At 38.2% G+C, this 21040-nt stretch overlaps 1 protein-coding gene across 4 annotated transcripts in view; it reads left to right on the plus strand.

Moving 5' to 3' along the window:
* The window catches only part of LOC124550910 (interference hedgehog), a 556726-nt gene that overhangs the window by 499374 nt on the left and 36312 nt on the right, over positions 1 to 21040 (plus strand). For all 4 annotated transcript variants that reach the window (XR_006967749.1, XM_047125700.1, XM_047125701.1 and 1 more), the window contains exons 8-11: positions 2229 to 2381; positions 3410 to 3511; positions 6690 to 6936; positions 10307 to 10463. Coding sequence is in view for 3 of the 4 variants with exons in the window: in XM_047125700.1 (XP_046981656.1) it covers positions 2229 to 2381; positions 3410 to 3511; positions 6690 to 6936; positions 10307 to 10463 (659 nt within the window). In the remaining variant the exon portion in view is untranslated. The remainder of the gene's footprint in view (positions 1 to 2228; positions 2382 to 3409; positions 3512 to 6689; positions 6937 to 10306; positions 10464 to 21040) is intronic.

Consider the following 21040-nt stretch of genomic DNA (forward strand, 5'->3'; position numbering starts at 1 on the left):
AATTAATGGTGATTTAACACCAAATTTGCACATATGAAAAGTGTGTGCAAAGATGGCTTCAAAGAAAATCACGACTGAGAATATGAACAAATGGAAGGCTGCAAGTCTTTATCTACTAGACTGCCTTCACAGGGAGCCTGAATTCTTCAGTCTCATTATCACAGGTGGCAAATCATGGGTCTTGAATATGGTCCTATGACAAAATGCCAGAGTGAGGAGTGGTACACTGCAGTTTTACCCCATCCTAGGAAAGAAAGGATGAATAAACCAAGAATCAAACTGATAGTCATTCAGTATTTTTTTACAGTCAGAGGACTGTCCACAAAGAATTTATGCTTCCACTACAAACAGCCAAACAAAATTTTTGTCAGGAAGATCTTGAAAGACTCAGGGAAAGGGTGAAATATAAGCAACCAAGCAATATACACATTTGTATGCTGCACTGTGACACTGCTCCCTGTCACATGGTCATTTCCACCAGTGAGTTTCACATTAAATAGCAGTCCTGGGTTTGCCAGATCTCATGTTCAGTGACTTTGTTGTAGTACCTCAGTTCATATACCAGTTTCAAAGGATGTCACTTTGATAATGTTGTAGACGAACAAGGTGCTTTCAAGAGTATTGAACCTTCCTCTTTTCTGTGTATACCAGTGAAGCATGGGAGGCTTTCTTCTGCAGAGATTCATGCACAGTTGTGAATCTTTTCCAGCCAGCAGAAAGCGTTAGTTGCTGGCAGTCGATCTGTGAATGTGGATGTGTAATGAGTGGTCTTGGATTCCTGCATGTTGTAAACTGTCAGAACAAAGTAGGCAGTGATATGGATTCTCAGTCTGGCAAAAGTTTGGTGGTAGGTAAGTGGAAACCTTTCACAATATTAAAGCACCTCATGGATAAAGGAGCTGTACAACTACTTCAAACATGGCCACTCATCAGTGGATGAACCATTCTCAGGCAGATCCTCAACAAGCCGAAATGACAAAGTCATTGAGTAAGTGCGGACTTGGGTTGTGGAAGACCATCATATATTAGTATGATTACTTGCAAGTAAGATATGGTAAGCATTAGATTTGTGCATAAGGAGAGTGTCTGCAAAATTTGTGCCAAAACTTCTGCCAATGTAGCAGGAGCAGCACCAACTGGAAATCGCACAGGACGCGCTGGACAGTGCAAACAGTAACCCAAACTCTCTGAATATTGTGGTCATAGTTGTTGAGATGTGAGTTTATGGGTATTGCCAGGAAACCAAGATACAGTTGTCATAGTGGAAACATTCAACATCTCTGAGGCCTAAACCAATGTATCAGGTCCACACCAATGTCAGAAACATATTGACCATTTTCTTCAATTCCTGTCAGATGGTGCATCATGTGTAAACATCACAAACCAAAACATCTTAAAGGAATACTCCCAGGAGCTCCTTCATAGCCTTGATAATATTGCATGACATTAATAACTGGATCTGTGGCTGGTGAATTCTTAACAACTCCATCCCGATAATGCACCAACCGAATGTGCACATCTGATACAGAATTTCCACACCAAACACAACATTCCTGCAGTTAGTCAGGCTCCCTACTCCCCACACATGGCTGCACGCAATTTTTGGTTATTTTCCAATCTGAAAATGCTCCTGAAAGGAACACGATTTGAGTCAAAAGATGACATTTTGCGGAATGCGACAACCTGTGCGTGATGACCATTCCAAAAGAAACATTCGAGAAGTATTTCCAATAATGGCGGGAGCACTGGGAGTAGCATGAACTTAACAGGGAGACTACTTTGGAGGAATTAGGGTTCTGTACTTCCAAATGTATTTCTACCAACCAAAGGTTCAATATTTGTTGAACACACCTCACAATATTCAGAAGGGTGTAACCAACACATGGAAAGTCATTTCACGAGAAACTCTCCAGAACTGGAAACAGTATGTCAATCAATGTGTTATCTTGAAAAGGGAATGTTTATTAGAACACAACCTTGATATGTAAGAAGGCTAAAATTCATTGCTACCAAAAAAATCCTTTTTGTTAATTTTCTTACACACTTTGTATGCAGCTGAAGATGCAAATGAAGTGAACTAAATGAATGGGTGGTCAGAAACCACAGAATGGACATCATAGCCTTAGAAAGCACACTTTACACCTCATAGTAACTGCATGCATATTCACATTTCTTCCAGTATGGCAGCAGTTGACAAAACTTAAGTCATTTTCTTTTCAACTTTCCAGGAGGAAATCTTGCCATACAGAATGCTGACCTAAAGCACGCTGGCATATTCCAGTGCTTTGGTCGAAATGAACTTGGGTCAGTCTTTGGTTCTGCAATGGTGGAAGTCGCTCCTAATGCTGTTAGCATAAATCCAGATGACATCGGAGCAGATGGTAGGAATCTAGACTCTTATTGTGTTATCATTATTATTTTACTGTTGAGCCAATGTTTTAACTGAGATGTTGCTGGTATATTTTTCCATTCTGTAGACAGCCTTAATTAGTTATGTAATTTACTGCTTCTTTCTGCATGAATAGTTAGTTTAGCCTAGTACATTCTGTGCCATACATGTCACATTCATGCTAAATATTATAATACGGAATAGTCAACTGAATAAAAGTGGTTTAAATATCTTTGGCTTTATGTTAGGTATTTACAAATTTGTAATTTACTAACTATTTCTTTTCAAGAATTCCTGTATAGTATAGAAGAAATTATCTCAGAGGGAAAAAAGAAAGATTAACTAATATCAATACTGCTGCTTATCAGATATTTCATTTCCATGATCAGACTGATTAAGCTTTTTATAACAGTGTATTTCTCAAACTATGCTGAAGCTATGTTTGCTAGAGAGAAGTGTAGATCGCTTTCCCCTCAATCTTGTTTTTGTAAAAAGTTATATCACTCTTCAACCAATATTGATTGTTGACAACAAATTACACTGGTGGCTAAATGTGCCAGAAGGCTAAGGTAAATATTCCAGCTGCATAAGCTGATGCCTACAAGATGTTCTTGTGTGGACCACACATATAATTCTGTTGCTTTATTTTGCACAGTGACTTGCTAATTCATATCTACATTTTGAGTGAAGTAATGTGATCTTCGAAACTTTCTTGGTGAAACTGATACACATCAGATTTGGAGCTTAAAGGCGCTATTCAGTTTGTCACTAATGCACTGAGAAACACCTGACAGACAATGACAACTACTAAGTAATGAAAAATTGAACTGACACTGTAATAGTATATGGAACAGACAAATTTGTCTACTTTCAAGAATAAAGCATTTTATTTTATTTATTTACTTTTTTTTGACTTGTTGAGTTATTGTGGTTCTTATTCTTATCTTGGACTTGAACTTGAAATTTAAAGCAGCAGAACAGTACAGTGTTGTACTCTAGTAATGAATTTGGTATCTCCAGGCACTGATATCGGTGATGGCAGTGCTGGTGGCAGTTCTGGTAAGAAGTCAGAGGGGCCCCACAAAGGCGCCAAGGACCGCAGAAAGATCAACCATGGCCATGGTGAGTTTATGAGACAGTAGCACCTTAAATTAAAGCAAGCCTTGCATACATCTTTATTGGTGTTAACCAACAAACAGTTGCAGCTATCTCTTTAGAGACATTTGATGAAATAACTAGCCATCTGCTATGGCTGCCTCAGTCAGACTTATCGAAACTGATATATTCGTAAGTTAAACCTTTGACTCAGTTAAAAGGTGATAATGAAAAAGTTTCAGTTTTTTTCTGTCTAATCCACATCCTTGAGGATCATTTCATTCAGGGTCTCTGGAAGGAGCATTTGCATATCTGTTTTGTTTTGGTAAATTATGTGTTTTTCTTTCTCTGACATGCTCTACATATTTGATGATCGCCTAACTATAGATTGAAAAGTCTATCTCTGTATCATTTCAGCCATCCTTATTATGAACATTCCTGTACTATTCAGTAAAATATTTGTCACTGAGGGGACGATGACCTCAAATGTTAAGGCCCATAGTGCTTAGAGCCATTATATGCAAAGTTCTATCACTACCTTGATAATATTGTAACAAAAGTATTGGTACTGGCAGTAACACAAAGTATTGATTGCTTTTTGAATGTATTTTTAAATTTTTACTAAACACAAAAGGAATGCTAGGTGAAAAATGGCACTTGTAGTATATTTACATGAAGAAACATAGGCAGAAAAATCAAATACAAACATAAGCAAGAAAAATATTGCAAACCTGGTGTAGATTTCATGCTATTCCATAAATTTCATGCTACCCCCATGCGTTATTATTACGAGAATAACTATTTTCATAATGAAAATACATGTCTACTTGAAACAATCTGTATCAGATATGTTGCCTGAAAATAAAACTTTTTCCTTTATGTACATTTAATTCACATACATGTGAGTACTTGGACCATTTGAATAGGTAGTGGGTACATACTCAATATTACTGGTGTATGTCACAGAAATCTGATATGTTTATTGTAGTCTGTACGTGATTTGTCATTTTAACTGCTGCACTTGTGTTTACTGTAAACTATATAGATACAGTATATATTCTCAAAAAATTCCCCCCCTCTATGCCATTCAGTACTTGATAAATATTTATATTCTGATATTTCTTAAGATACTGTGAAATTATTGAATACTTGGTATCAATAGTGAAACCGTAGGTACAGGTCAAGTCTGTGGCACAAGCCCATGGCCAATCTGTTGATCTACCTGCATGCTGAGTGGAGCCTTTCTATTTGCTGCGCAACTAGGAGGGGGGTTGGGGGGTGGGGTGGGGGGTGGGGGGTGGGGGTGAGAGGACCCTCATCTGGGCTGCTGTTCACCCTGGAAAAGATCACTGGTACTGATTTTGACAGCAGGCTGAGTGGGTGTGGGACTATTGTAGAGGGACTGGAAAGAGGGAAAAATACCCACTCATTCCTGGGATAAACTCCAGGCCTACAGGTCCAGAGTCCAGTGTGCTACCAACCAGTACTGTATGGGAGTAATAGCAGGACATCCTCAAGCCTAAAAGCAAATCATACAGCAGTTCATTCTTAACATACTTCAATAGACTGCTTAAAATATAATACAAGTGCTTACTAACCTTTTTGCTGATGTGGACATGTATACACATCCTGCTCCACCATTCCCAAGTGATGTGGATGTGTATATGCATGTCACTTGGGTTTTCCTACAGTGCTACTGATATCTGTATGGATCTTGAGCTGCCAACCTCTCACTGCAGCGGACAAGTTACTTCCATATAATGCTGAATAAAAAAGTTTCTGTGTGCTTATCATGCAACATATGTGCCTCTTTGCATTCTATCAATTGCAAAAAACCTCCTTTCAGTATCTTGAGTTGTTTATGAAATATGACGATTGTCGTGACCACATAACTCCTGATTCACAGAGACAGAAATGGGTGCATTGCACACGACCAACCGTCGGATATAAAAATCAGTAACTCGAGAATGAAATGAGATATCATTCTGCTTTCAATTGTAATAAAATCTCAATATCTTATCTACATTTTATATACTGTAATGTATGAGCTCCATACACAAAGCTAACCCAATGTGTCTTTACCTCTGCAACTCTTTAAAAATTATTGCATTGTTTTACTTCATCTGATGCAGCACAGTGACTATGGCTTACAATGGAGAAAAATTCAGTCCTTTATTGAGCAAAGATATCAGGCCATAAGATGTGCAATTTTTTTTTTTTTTTTACAAGTGGTTTTCATAAAATCTGATGATAAGTATTTCTTAGTGGCCATAATGCTGTTTCCCTGAGCACAGGCACCAACATTTGACAAGCATTACAGCCAGAACAAAGCCACACTCAGCATGGATTGCAGAGAGCACATCGGTAGCAAAGGGTTGAGCACATAACATTGCAAGGTGGTAAAATGAAAATTTGTCAGTGTCACTAAGTAAGGCTTTCATCTACATCTACGTCTACATTGATACTCCGCAAGCCACCCAACGGTGTGTGGCGGAGGGCACTTTACGTGCCACTGTCATTACCTCCCTTTCCTGTTCCAGTCGCGTATGGTTCGCGGGAAGAACGACTGTCTGAAAGCCTCCGTGCACGCTCTAATCTCTCTAATTTTACATTCGTGATCTCCTCGGGAGGTATAAGTAGGGGGAAGCAATATATTTTTTTCTTTTTTTTTTATTGTTATCAACAGTGCACACAATGCACTTATTTGTCAGTGTAGTATTTTTCAGGTCAGCACACTTTGTCGTATGTTTTGAGAGTCCATCCTAGAAATGCATTTCTGGTAGGTTGCACAGGAAACATATATGCCTGTCTCAGTCTCTATACTGAGTTCAAAACGCTTCCCAGCTTCAAATTTCTGTAGGTGTGCAAACAGATGGAAGTAAGAATGTTAAGAAAATAACTACCACATATGATGATATCAGTATTGTAATGCCCTTTATAAATAATTCTGTTGAGATTAATTAATTTTTTACTGGGGCAGTCTAGAAAGAATTATACACAAACAGGAATGAGATGGTGCCAAATCTGATAAATGGACATTCTATCAGTCTGACTTCAAATCTCTCTTTTTTTCCCCTCTCTCAAAGTGTCTGTGTAGGCAGATGTATTGTTCTGATGAGAGCTGATACATTTTCTGGTTGCAATCCTGGCAGACAGTTTAATGATTCAATATGTGGAAGAGCATTAATACATATTTTTATTTCAGTACGTATGATTCCTCCCTCGAGACCACATGTCACACGCCTCTCAGACACATCGGTGATGGTGCGCTGGAAGGTGACCCCGAATCATGGTCTGCCCATCCAGTTCTTCAAAGTCCAGTACAGCCACAAGGGCCACGGGGGTTCGGGAGGTGGTGGCAAGCATCAGAACTGGATGACCAACAATGGGGACATACCACCCTACATACACACGTATGAGGTGGACAACCTGGAGCCCAACCAGACATACCGGTGAGTGCTAATGTCATATTACTGCAGAGGGATCTACAAACCAAACACTAGAAGCCAATAATAAAAGGTAAAGCTGTTGTCAGTGTGTAGGTTGGTATGAACACAGCAGTCTTTTACTGTAGTCCATTTAAAATTACTTGATAGTTGATGTCTGTCACTTGCCATTTTGGTGTTGACACATTGGCCGGCAGCTACCGCTCAGCAAGTCACTTCACAAATAATGTTAATGTATAACGTGGAGCAATGTTGGAAGTGGCTGCTGCAGGTATGTCAGAAATGTGAGATTCTCTGTTGACAGTGTTCGTAAGTGACCAATGACTGAACTGTGACAGGGGATGTGTTTTGTAACCCTGAATTTAAACTCGTTTCCTAAGCTAACCACAACCTCATGAGGTGTAATGTATCTGAGAAAGCAGTGGCCAACAATCTGTGGCAGAACTAAAATCACTATTGCTTTGTTCACGACTATTAAAGCTAACCTCTATGAGCAAACTCAAAACAGAAAAAGTTCAGTTTCAATGAACAAATTTTTAATTTATCAGTATCATTGGTTACCCAAAACCATCCTATGACTGGCTACATGAGCTGCCACATTACCAACCAATGAACAGTCCTCATTGGCACTTGGTTGCAGATTATAGATAACAAAGGCAGATTCCAGATGCAAAAAGAAAAAAAGGTAGAACAATAAGACCAAATAAAAAAATCAATACAATGATGAAAATGATCTGGGAAAGAATTATAAACAAAAAATTACATGTAAACCCATTAATTGAATAAAAATGGTAGTCAAACGCCTTTTATTGGATTCAGAAATGAATTTTCATGACATATGATAAGCTTCAAACCTACAACCTTTGACATGGTAGGTTAAGACACTAACCATTACCTTAAAGTACAACACTGATTGGAGTTGTTTTTGACTTACCCAATCATAATGATGAACTGCAGCCTTAAAAACCTCAGTTTCACGCAATGCCATGTGAAGCTTATCTAATTTAAGCCGATCTCTGTTATTATGATAGCTACATATGGACGCTGAATCACATCTGGTGTTGAAGCATCCAGTAGTGTTTAGTTAATGCTGTATATGTAATGTGTGTATTTCATTAGCATTGTTATGTGTATGGGTTGTTCGTGATGTGGTTACCGTGTATGATGAAATATGAAATAAAAATTCCATATTCATGTTTCAAAGACAAGGAATTGGAAGTGAACTGATCAATTTGGCAATGAATGAAGTTGAGAGCTCTGATTGGAGAAAAACAAGCTCCAATGCATGAAGTGTCTACTATCAAGTATGCGTTTCACTGACTTCTGAAAAGACTTAACCCAGTCAAGCATAGAGGGGCCAATAGTTTAACCTGGACTGTGATGCATGGGAAGCGCGGTATACAGGTTGCATCCCAGGAAATTTTCACTGTTTTAGTTTTCAGTTAAATTTACATAATTTTGATTGCTAAGAACTGATACTCTTACAAAGAATTTTTATTGGGGCGCTACTACAGAATAATACTGCAGCAATAAAGCATAAACAAGAGAATAATGCCAAAATAAAATTTTAGTTGCAAAGAAAATGTGCCATTTACAGCAACAAAACACAGTGTCCACACAAGCATAAGCTGACCTCAAACTGTGCCAAAAGCTGTAGGAAAAAAGACTGCAATACTTCATAACAACAAATTGCTTTTGATGAGCATGTTGTCACAACTGCTTACATTTCTAACAGGTCATGGAAAAATGTTGCAAATGATGGTTTGAGAAGTGTTCTTCAGACTAAATTTCCTTTTATGCAGATGAATTATGTAACATTTGAAAATATCTGCGAATTTTTTAAGTTATGGAGCATTTGACTCTTATTCAAAGCTTAACATTTGGAGGACCAGACATTTAGAAAAACTTTGAGCCCACAAGACCAGCTGTTTAAACAATTACTTAAAATTTTAATGGCACATTTATGTTTGATACCTTAAGGGGTAACACATACTAAAAGAGACCAAGCTAGCAAAAAAGTATTATTATCCGTAAAAAATAAGAAGAAGAAGGCTGTCGTTGGGTGGTGAGCTCATGTAACGTGAACTATATTTGACTGACAAAAGTGTACTGAAACCTTGGTTTTAGTGCTTCAGAAGCTACTTTGCTGTATTTGGTGAAATTCGCATTTATACTTTTCTAATGTGAAAATAATCAATATACAATGTTGCAGCACATCGAAGATCTTTCCAAGACGTGTCGTGTTTTGCTGGGTTTCTTCTCTTACACCAGTATATAAGACCTTGGCCATTCAAGGGGTTAGTAAGTTTCACAACTCTGAGGGAAAATATATTCTCACTTAACATGGAAAAATGTACTATCGCCCAGGCAAAAGTGTATTTTTTACGAAACTTCCTGGCAGATTAAAACTGTGTGCCGGACTGAGACTCGAACTCAGGACCTTTGCCTTTAGTGGGCAAGTGCTCTATCAGCTGAGCTACCCAAGCACGACTCATGACGCGTCCTCACAGCTTTACTTCTACCAGTACCTCATCTCCTACCTTCCAAGCTTTACAGAAGCTCTCCTGCGAACCTTGCAGAACTAGCACTCCTGAAAGAAAGGATAATGTGGAGACATGGCTTAGCCACAGCCTTGGGGATGTTTCCAGAATGAGATTTTCACTCTGCAGTGGAGTGTGCACTGATATGAAACTTCCTGGCAGATTAAAACTGTGTGCTGGACCGAGACTGGAATTCGGGACCTTTGCCTTTCGTGGGCAAGTGCTCTACCATCTGAGCTACCCAAGCACGACTCACGACCTGTCCTCACAGCTTTACTTCTACCAGTACCTTGTCTCCTACCTTCCAAACTTTACAGAGGCTCTCCTGGAACCTTGCAGAACTAGCACTCCTGAAAGAAAGGACATATCAGCGCACACTTCGCTGCAGAGTGAAAATCTCATTCTGGAAACATCCCCAAGGCTGTGGCTAAGCCATGTCTCCGCAATATCCTTTCTGTGATAGTCACAGTGCCAGTGTGGCACAGCAGTTAGCACATCTGCCTATCAAGCAGGAGACCTGGGTTTGAATCCTGGCACTGTTACAAATTTTAATTCATTGTTTCAACCTACATCATTATTGTAAATTACAGAGTTTTATGTCTCCTTTATATTTTTATAAACTATTTGTCAAAGTTTCAAAATATTTTACTCATATGTGGTTGACGTACTGCAGATAGGGTGTAAGTTCATAACACAGGGAGTAGATTAATCATTGGGCGTTCCAATCTGTTCTCGGTAATGCATATAATAAATAGTTTGTTGAGCTGAATCACCATGTCTGTGCTCCTGAAAACTTACACAGCTGTAAATAACTGTAACCTCCATTTTTGTTTCAGGTTTCGCATTGCTGCTGCCTACTCCAATGATGACAATAAACTGAGCCCCAACCTGCGACACTTCCACCTGAAGTCGGACGTCGGCATACACCTTCCGGCACCGACGCTCTACAGGACGTCTGCCCTGTCTCCTACGTCCATCAAACTCTACTGGAAGGTCAGTATATATTCTTATAGGGACATATGAAACATAGGTACTGGAACTATCTGAAATCAACAAGTGCAAGCTGTTTACAGTCAAGAAAGAAGTTATCATTTCAAAACATCTAAGTCTTATGTTGCAATATAAAATATTAAGAATTCTCTGTGATTCTTTAGTTTGGAGTATTGATAGTAGAAGTATAAGCTTATCAAATAGTTAGTCACAGTCGAAAGTCCAGGATGGAATAATGACAATATTAGGGAAAGGATAAATTGCTGATCACCATATAGAGGAGACATTCAGTATGGCCTCAGCAGCCAGGGACAGTGGCCATGTAATAAAATGGATCACCTACAGCCATCCTTACGATATCATGTATTATATGGCTACCAGTTTTGGTGGTTCAGTAGACCATTTGAGGCCTCAACTGACACTTGGGGGGTTAATTCCAGTTGTATACATGATTCATCTAGGAGCTGGTTTTCACAGACTGCATGTAACAACAATGTGTGAGTTGCCACAGGTAATCTGTGAAAACCAGTTCATAGATGTTGACCATTGATGAATGGTGTATAAGACTGGAGATAACCCCCTCAGTGTCAGTTAAGGCCTGAAGATGGTGTCCTGAAGCACCGAAACTGGTAGCCATGTAATAAATAACATCATATGAATGGCTGTAGGTGTTCCATTTTATTACGTAACGAATGGCCGAAGTCCCTCTAATCTCCAGTCAGAAGGATGGACATACAAAAGCAGTCGTCATGTGTGTGAGTTGTGCTTGTGTGAAGGTATGTACGTTTTCTACTTGAGAGGAAGCCCTTTTGGCTGAAAGCTCAAATGTGTATCACTCTTTTTGTTGTGACTGTTTACAACTCATTGTCTCATCTGTATGGTGAGTAATAAACTGTTGTTTTCATGATATTTTTGTTAAACAGTTAGTTATCTTTGTCCTGATATAAGTAACTGCTCCAGGAACCACTATAGCAATAGTGATTCACTGTGGCAAGGACTTTGCAATGATCTGGATATGGGAGACATCAGAAGCAGCAGCACAAATTTTTATTAGTTTTCTTACACAAACATGAGGCAGTTGCATCACCATTATGTTATTGCATTTCATAATTACTGAACTGTTAGGTTTTGGAGAACAGATGTTAAATGAAACGTGCTGAAAAAGTCTGGGAAAGATGGCTAAGAGGGTTTTTCTTTAGCAAAACCAGATCTATAATCTTTCAGTTAACAGATTATCTAAAAGTAAATCACAAACCAAACAATGAATAATTCTTGGTATGGATGCTGTCCCTGATATCTGGCATGTAGTTTCAAGGAGACCCAGGTACTTCCCATTGTGTCTCTGATACCATGATTTGTAATGTCCAGACCTTAAGATTAATGGCAAATCATTACACTGTGGCAGCTCCATGCAGTTGGCACGCGCGCGCGCGCGCGCGCACACACACACACACACACACACACACACACACACACACACACACACACTCACTCACACTTGACCACAATCTCTGGCTGCCAAGGCCACACTGTGGTCATGCGTGTGTGAGTTGCGTTTGCGTGTGTGTGTGTGTGTGTGTGTGTGTGTGTGTGTGTGTGTGTGTGTTTTGTCTATTGTGATGAAAGCCTGTTTGCCTGAAAGCTTTGTTTTACAGTCTTTTTGTTTTGCCTATCTGTGACTCAGCATCTCTGCTGTGTGGTGAGTAGCAGCTGTTCTTTTCATAATACTGTCAATAAATTACTGAAATGTCCAAAGAATGGCTCAAAACCAACTGTTGCATGAATTTCCCCTGCAGGTCTTTTGATGTTTACAGTAAATATGACACTGCATGTCATTCATGTATAGGCAGGAATGTGTCCTTATGACTTGAACATCTCATTTTCAGTACTCTAAGCTTCACTGTTGGCATCTTTTTACCCATTGTAACTGGATTACATTGAAAGGAAAAGAAAGCACACAAGTATTTATTCTACAATGTTCGGATACAAAAATCCAGGAGATACAATTTGCTTGAAAATATTTCTTTAGAAATGGCTGGGAAAAGCTTTGATGCCCTACAGCAGTTATGAGATCTTTACCCTCAGGCTAGGGGATACGACTGTTGTTACGGTCCACCACAATTATCTCTAAGCAGCAGTTTTTATGCGTAGTTCCTGCTGATTGAGAAGTGTTCTGCTGTCCGTAAATCCATAGGACAATACACAGGGATATAACTGTAGATAACTTCCTTTTGTTGCTCTGTCATATTTGCTCTGTGTCCTACACTACGCATGTTAAATGAGACAAGGAATACCAAATCTTGATGTAGTCCACACACCTCAATCTGTTCTTTCCTTCTCCAGTTTATTGCACTGTGTCTGTGCACTTCTGAAGTCATAACTAGCTCCAACACACAAGGTGACTATTTTATTTTTTTGTATCTTCCAGTAAGGAAGGTGTTGTAACCCTCTCTTTAGGATCATTAAACATTTACTGAACACAAAATTAGCAATCTGTAACAACAGATAAAATTGTTCATTGGCCCATAACCAAAAAGTAAAAGTTCCTAGTTGAAATTAATGTAAGTTCAAGTACAACTACTTTCTTGGAGAAGCACATTGCAATTACAGTATTGAGCAGAGTTCAAAATAAGTTGTAGTCTTGCTGACCTGCTTGAAGCCTCTTTAGACTCATCAAAATCCACTAATCGTTCCTTTTCCAAAAACTGCTAGTTTAGTCAAACAGATGCTAATGACATAACACAGCATAACTCATTTTTTTCCTTTCCAGTTTACTTGCATTTATTGTTACTAATCATTTCAGATGATCACTTGTTATTATAGTAATCTAGATTTCACAACAAAGATTGATAAGTTACACATCCTACAAGTGGTTTGAAGAATTTTCACTCAGGACTGAGAAGGAGTTCGACTGATGGCCATAGCTCTTCACTTTGTAACTCAGCCATTTATTGTAGAGCCTTACATGTTGGACATTCATTGCAGACTGCCTATGTTTTTGCCGATGATACCTATTTATAGATACACATGTTACAGAATTTCCAAAATCGTAACATCTATGACTCTTACATTTTGGATATTGACATAAAAGATAGCAAAAATGAAAAAAAAGCAATAGAGAATAATTTAAATTGATTTGTTAAAAGCTATGCAATTAGAAAATTTTACTGAAAGGAAGTTTTATTGTACATGGAAATTCTCAAAGTTTGCTAAGAAAAATATTTTTTTATAACAAAGAAATTTTATATTTGGAATAATGAATAAACAGACAGGTTATTTCAGTAGAACTATACATATTTGTAAAACTATACATGTTTGTAAAATTGGGGAAACAAAATTATAACACTGGATTTTCGAAAGTATTACATCTTAATGTTTGAACATCCACTCTGGAATACAAAAAACGGGTTATCATTAAATTTTGAAGTATAATTTTTTTGGAAAAGTTAAAAAGTTAAAAAAGTGGAGACTGAGGGCTTTGAAATGAGCTCTGTCAATCTTAAAACAAACGTTTTTAATGGGTTTGAATTTTGACATGCACACAGTTCACAGGTATAATAAATTAGAAACTAAATATACAAAATGACTTAATATAGAATTAACTTAAATTACAATTGTCACCAGAAGAGTGTATATTATACTGTCATTAATAATATTTAGTGACATGTCCCACAAATGAGAATTTGGTAATTTTGCGTACATGTAGTATATGCATTATTAATGCAAAGTGATCACAAAAGAAAGAAAAAAATTAACTGTTGCACCAGGAATGGTATAAGAACAAGTGGGATAATTCCACCTTGTTCTGTTACAGAGTCTTACGTTTGTAGAAACTATTCGCTCATCAGGTAGAAACACTATACGGAAATGTTACACCAGAACGTGGAGTTTTCAAAATGGACCCATCACTCTAGTCATGCAGTAATTGGAAAGCTCAGCCATTACTACTGAAATGCAAGTCCTGTCTAGGGAATCAGCAGTAGTAGTCGTAGTTCATAGAGGCATAGCTGGATGATAGCAGTTAGCAAAGGAAAATCTGAGGGTGAGCCAGCTACCAAGTGGCCTTATCTCACACTACAGGAATTCACTTGGCCAGCTTGTGATATTGGTGACTTCTCCCACCAGATATGGGTGACGTTACACATATCCGTATGTCCATCTATTCCAGTTGCATGTCTGGCATGATTACTAAATGAAGGAATCAGTTTAATCATATATGGTTAAGAGACATGAACAAATCTGTCCTTCATGGGGCAGAACAGGCAAAAGTTAAAACTACAGTGGAACTTCAGTTTTAGGTTCTCTGATTTTACAAGGCCCGTTCAAAAACCCGTAAGATCAGTGCTAAATCTCGCCTGATTCTATGTTTCTTCCTAGTAAAGTTTACCTCAATTCTACATTCTTACTCGACATCTTGCTTGACTGATGGAGTTATAATTGGCACAAAAGGCAGGCAGTTCATACCAAGGGTGGTGACAGAGTTAAGAGAATATTTCAGACCATTGCAGAGAGGGGAGACATAAGAGAGGAAATACTGACATAATCCATGATCGGCATTACCAACACACCTTGCAACATTCAGCTTCAGCATGAAATTATGACACAACTACTGCTGGGTTGTGGCGGCAATGGAAAAACAGGACAGTCAATGCAAAGTGTTCCGGATGGAGCCAATGCGTGATGAAGGGGCCCAGCCACCATGTTTTCTTGTGCCGCTTGTAACTCAGTCTCGTCTTTTTTGCATGTATGTCCACTGTACTGTATTCAGCAACAGTATTGATCAGCAGCCTTGTAAATTCAAACTCTGAGCCTTGAAGAATATACTTGGTCAGAATCAAAGAAACATCAGCCATTTCTGGCTACTGAGCACATTTCTGGCTACTGACCTCTTATTTGCTGGTGACTTGTTACACCACCCAACAGCCATTGCAGCTTTGGTAGAGATGTCATATGGAAATAGAGCAAGTGTTTTACAGTAGCACATTTTCAAGATTTTCATGTTCAAATCTGACATGATACAGTTACAGCAATTACATACACTACTCATGTTTGTATTTTGCACCACACACTGCAGACCGCAAAGATTGGCATCACTGATAGAAGGCATGAAGGAAACTGTAGCACCTAGGCTTTCTTTAAAAAATTTACATTTTACACAGTGTACAGAAATTCAGTGAGCTGATTTCTTATCACCACGTGTAATAGACCTATTAGGAAAAAAAGTGGGTTTTGGCACTAGTAATACTGTAGCGTATGTAGCTGAAAAGACTATCTCTTTTGATTGTGATGTATGAGGTAATTGAGCTATTTCGCAATACATAACTGCCACAAATTATACGAAAACACACAGTCTTCAGGGTTCTTTCATTTTATGTTCACCTCAAAAATAGCAAATATTTATAGCCTACATGGTGAAATACACTGAGCATTGTGAAATAAGATGAAAACTGCCGGGTTACAGCATCTTGTATGCCTATAATGTTTTTGAAGTTTCTTTTCCACCTGCAACCAATAGCAGTATAGCATGGTGATGTCATACTAATTCAGTGGCTTCTACCATATAGAGTGATAAACAGCAAGTTTACTTGGTGGCTTGTTCCAAGGTACAACTGATGTGATCAGTGTATAGCAAATGGAGTGACTGTGGCTTCCACTTATCTTTAATCTATATAGCTATACCTTGTACACCCTTCACTTCTATGCATTAATTTTACTTACAGTAGTTCTGCTCTGAGCCTGTCAATAGAATCCGAAATGCATAGTGCCTTTACCGACTGCAGCCAGTGTAGACTACACCATTTGCTATGTGTGGCACCACAATTAACACGACATGTTCAGTGAACAGTTGTGCAAATTCTTGTTCATCTTTGTTGCAGTCCTCAATGGTGTATATAGAGCATTGTGATAGAGGATGAATTGTTATAAATGTAACAGATTGCTGGGACAGAGAAATGCTGAAATCACAGCAGGCTTAACTTTATTTCATATTCATTGGTATAAATAAGTACCATATGTGAAGGAAAACTTGTGTGTATGTATGTGCTTTCATGAAATCTGCTGTGTTTACACTACAGTAAGTGATGAGTCAAAATGTAAACAGTGTGTGTTGATGCTTCACTTCAACCACTCACCACAATGAACAAGGAAAAGTTTATGTGCAGTACAGTAGAGGTCAATGCACTCGCATCACCAGAGTATGCTGCACTGCAATTGTCTACCGAAGGGAAACACACACACCCACATGCTAGATACCAACGACTTTCACTGTAATTCACAGATTTCAGTTTAATTCACCACGTTAATCAATTTTTGCTTTTTTCTGGGTGAGCACAAAGGACAGATCTCTCAAAAAAGTGTATTGTGATGTGTAATTTATGGTTGTAGAACTAATGAAATTCATTACCACAAATTATCCTATAAATATTGTATTGTACATTTAATTTCCTTCATTTGTACAGATTTTATACAACATATTGGAGAGGATTATAATTTTTAATGATATATGCCAATTACATATGTTTTTGCTTGTATTTTGGGGGTTTTAACGTTTTCCTCAATTTTGCATTTATCTCAGTTTTGCATTTTTTAAGTCTGGACCACATGAAACTGTGGAATAGGAGTTTCACTTTATTCAGTGATAAGGTGGAAAGCAACCCAAGAAAGAGGTCTCAAGAAACAAGGAAACACAACTGGACAGTTTACACCTTAATCATCAGTGAATGTGGCTCAGAATACTAAACTTCCTTGATGTCTCCCTTGTCACATACCTAAAGTGGGTTTTGCGAGGGACTGGGGACTGAGCAACATGGGTTTGTGCCAAAGGGCATTTAGTCAATTGGTCAAAGTGGGAGGGATTTTCCTTTGTTTGACTGAACGTTTCCCCTCAAATTTTAACCACCTCTGATGAGGAAATGAGGATAGGAGGTGACTCAAGTGAATGACAGCTTAGACATTAAATGTTACTTCTAGGTCAATTTCACCTGTCTTTATACAATAAGAATAGCTGTCCAGATGAAATGTCAGTTCTGTAAGACTATCAAACCCTAGTGCAGAGACATTAAAACCTCTGACTGTTCTGTAACTCTGCTGGAACCAAATCCTCCAGTCTTCAGACTAACAGTGTACTCAGCAGTAGGACTACTCTTATATATTCTCCACCCTACCAACTCTCAAATGTGAGACTTGTACCAACTCAGTAGGCACCACCTGATCACGACACTTAACGTTAAACTGCTCACTGAGGCAGCCAATAGCAATCAAAACCCAACTGCTGCAATGGGCAGCAGGTCATGGTCTAACTGCACCAGTTCACTTTGGTGGGGATCCTACTTCATCCCTTTTTGTTAAGCTTTTCCCTTTGACCCTGCTGCCCCTAAAATGACAAAAGTCAATGGCTTCCCATTGCAATATTAGCTAGCTTTATGCATTATTCGTCATGAGTTCCTGAGATACTGAATGGAGGGATGGAGATGCCTCTCTCTATATGATCTCAAACTGTGCTCTAAGCCTTCCATTGGCTTCTTGTCATGTAGTGTCACCCCACCAAAGGAACTTTCTCTTTTCCCCTTTTGTCTCCCACTTTTTGTCTTGCCCTAAATACTGATACCACTGTACTCAATCTATGTTTGTGATGCCTGTCTAGGCTTGATAGAGATGTAATAATACTTCTAAAGTGATATTTTTTTATGTGACAAAATTTTCCCCACTGTAGGTCTATGAAGGTTTTGACACCAGTGATGCTCAGGCATGGTGTTCAAATGACCATGTGATGAATATTGAAAACTTGTCAACTCTCCCAATTTAGGTTGGATATTCCCAATTTTCTAGTTCCTCCCACCCAATTATTCCTTTATTTCTCCTGATTTTTAGCTAATATCATCAAATCTAAGACATTTGTTTTCAAAATCTACCATTTCAGTTTTCTTGGCCAGTGGCCTGAATTCCTTCACTCATTAATCGTTTTTAATCGATATACGTATAGAAGTCTATAGAAATCAGGAACTTGCATCTGACCAATATATCTGTTGTTATTTTTCCTCTTTCCCAAGCATTTTGTAGAATTTATACTTGTGTCGTGCTCTCTTTGGCATTATGTTTGTGTCTTGTTATTGTGATGAAGTGAAGTCACTCTTGATTCAGTGTTTTCATAATCAAATCTTTAGAATGGATGCTTATGAGTGTTATTTTGTTACCTGAATCCCTGAAAGGCTTTGTTTTTGTGTAAGCAATTATTTCACTTGTATCTTATTTGTCATATTCTTAATATTTTGATCTGGTGCTTTGTTTCTCATTACGTAACTCTGTTTTCTCAAAACAAATATTTAGAACAATTTCCTTGCATAATTGACTCAACGAAAGATCCATTGTTTGCATTTTGTAGCCTTTTCCAATGTGACATTTGCATATTGTATGCATATTTTTGGTTGTTCATGAATAAATTTTAGAACTAAAATATATCAGAACCTTGTTCGTCTTCATCATTTACACAATTTATTGCTTCCACAAAAACTTCCAGCATAGAGTAGTAAAGCACTGCAACTTTCCATATAACACAGCAAAATGCAACATTAAAGAACGCAGGCTTTCTAACACTGACTTACCACACATCAAAAAGTTAAGACTAAGTGACCAACAGAGCTTAACTCGCAATGCGAAGATATTTTTGTGTATATTTTGATCTTTACATCTAAAAGTAAAAGTTATATGTAATCAAACAATGGAAACTCCAGGTAGGAATATCAACAATGTAGGAAAAGACAGATTGCTGCTTACCTTGAAGAAGACACATTAGGTTGCAAACAGGCACAATTAAAAACACGTACTTAAAGCTTTTGGGCACAGCCTTCATCAGAAAAAGAGAAGTACACCCCATTGACACACACAAGCAACTACACGTCATGCACACATGGCCTCCAACTCCAGCATCTTTACCATATGCTTGAGTTCGCAGTCACGTGTGCATGAGGTGTGTTTGCTTGTGTATATGAATGTTGCATGTTTCTCATTTGCTGATGAAAGCTGTGCCCAGAAGTTTTATGTAAGTGTTTTTAATTGTGCCTGTCTGCAACTTAACGTGTGTTCTTTATGGTAAGTAGCAATCTGTCTTTCCTACATTGCTTATATGTAATTAATATTTTATAAAATGTACGTTAAGATGATTTTCAAATTATAATGCTAAACTGTGTAAATAATTTTGGTAGCAAAATATGTTTGACACAACTTTTAGTTTGATTCCTTTTTTGAAACAATTTGTTATTATATATTTTTATATTTGTACATATGTACAATAACACTCTACAACTTATTTCATTATAACAAAAAATCAAAATTTTTATGACCTCAGGAGGATGCCTGTGTATCGAGTATTACATTTACTCAAGTGCCACGAGAAGTACACTAAAGGAGGGGGGGGGGGGGGGGGAGGGAAGTGCCCTTGACCAGTTCCATTACAAAATTAAACTTGTCTCACAATTACTTGCATTTTATTAGATGGTCGGCTTGGCTTACCAGCATATGTAAACAGCACTATTACCCTCCCCTCTGTTTTCTACACTCTACTTTTTCCTGTTTATTATCCAATCTTGCAACAGTCAACTATTTTTTTCAGCTTTGTGCTTTACCTCCACTGTTTGTTTCCTCGTTAGCTTGCCACCAACTTCCTCTTGGTACCTCTGTTGTTGTGGTGTACTGACTGGTTTGATACAGATCTCCATACTACTATTACCTTTATGAGCCTCTTCACTCACCAATAACTCCAATACCCAGTTGGTGATCCTTTGATGTTTCAGAATATGTCCCATCAACCAGTCCCTTCATTTGGTCAAGTTGTGCGACAGTTTCTTGTCTCCCCACTTCCGTTCAGCACTTCTTCTAAATTAGTTATGTTATCAACCCATCTAATCTTCAACATTCCTTTGTACCACCAAATTTCAAAAGCTTCTAGTCTCTTTTTATCTACACTCTTTATCGTCCATGTTTCACTACCATACATGGCTACACTTGAGCCATATACCTCCAGAAAAGACTTCCTAGCTCTTAAATCTATATTTGATGTTCACAAATTCCTATTCTTCAGAAACACTTTTCTTGCTGTTTCCAGCCTACATTTTATATTCTCTCTGCTTTGGACATTATCAGATATTTTGCAGCCCAAATAGCAAAACTCGTCTACTACTTTGTCTCATTTCCTTGATCTATTTCCCTCAGCATCACCTGATTTAATTTGACTACATTCCATTATCCTTGTTTTTCTTTTGTTCAAAAATGGCTGAAATGGCTCTGAGCACTATGGGACTTAACATCTGAGGTTATCAGTCCCCTAGAACTTAGAACTACTTAAACCTAACCAACCTAAATGCATCTCAGACATCCATGACCGAGGCAGGATTCGAACCTGGAGTGTAGCGGTCACACGGTTCCAGACTGAAGCGCCTAGAACCGCTTGGCCACCATGGCCGGCTTGCTTTTGTTGATGTTCAGCTTATATCCACCTGTACATTCCATTCAGCTGCTCTTCCAAGCCTGTTGCTGCCTCTGTGAGAATTACAATGTCATTGGCAAACCTCAAATTTTTTATTTTT

The sequence above is a fragment of the Schistocerca americana genome, chromosome 9 (genome assembly GCF_021461395.2).
Source record: "Schistocerca americana isolate TAMUIC-IGC-003095 chromosome 9, iqSchAmer2.1, whole genome shotgun sequence".
NCBI lineage: Eukaryota > Metazoa > Arthropoda > Insecta > Orthoptera > Acrididae > Schistocerca > Schistocerca americana.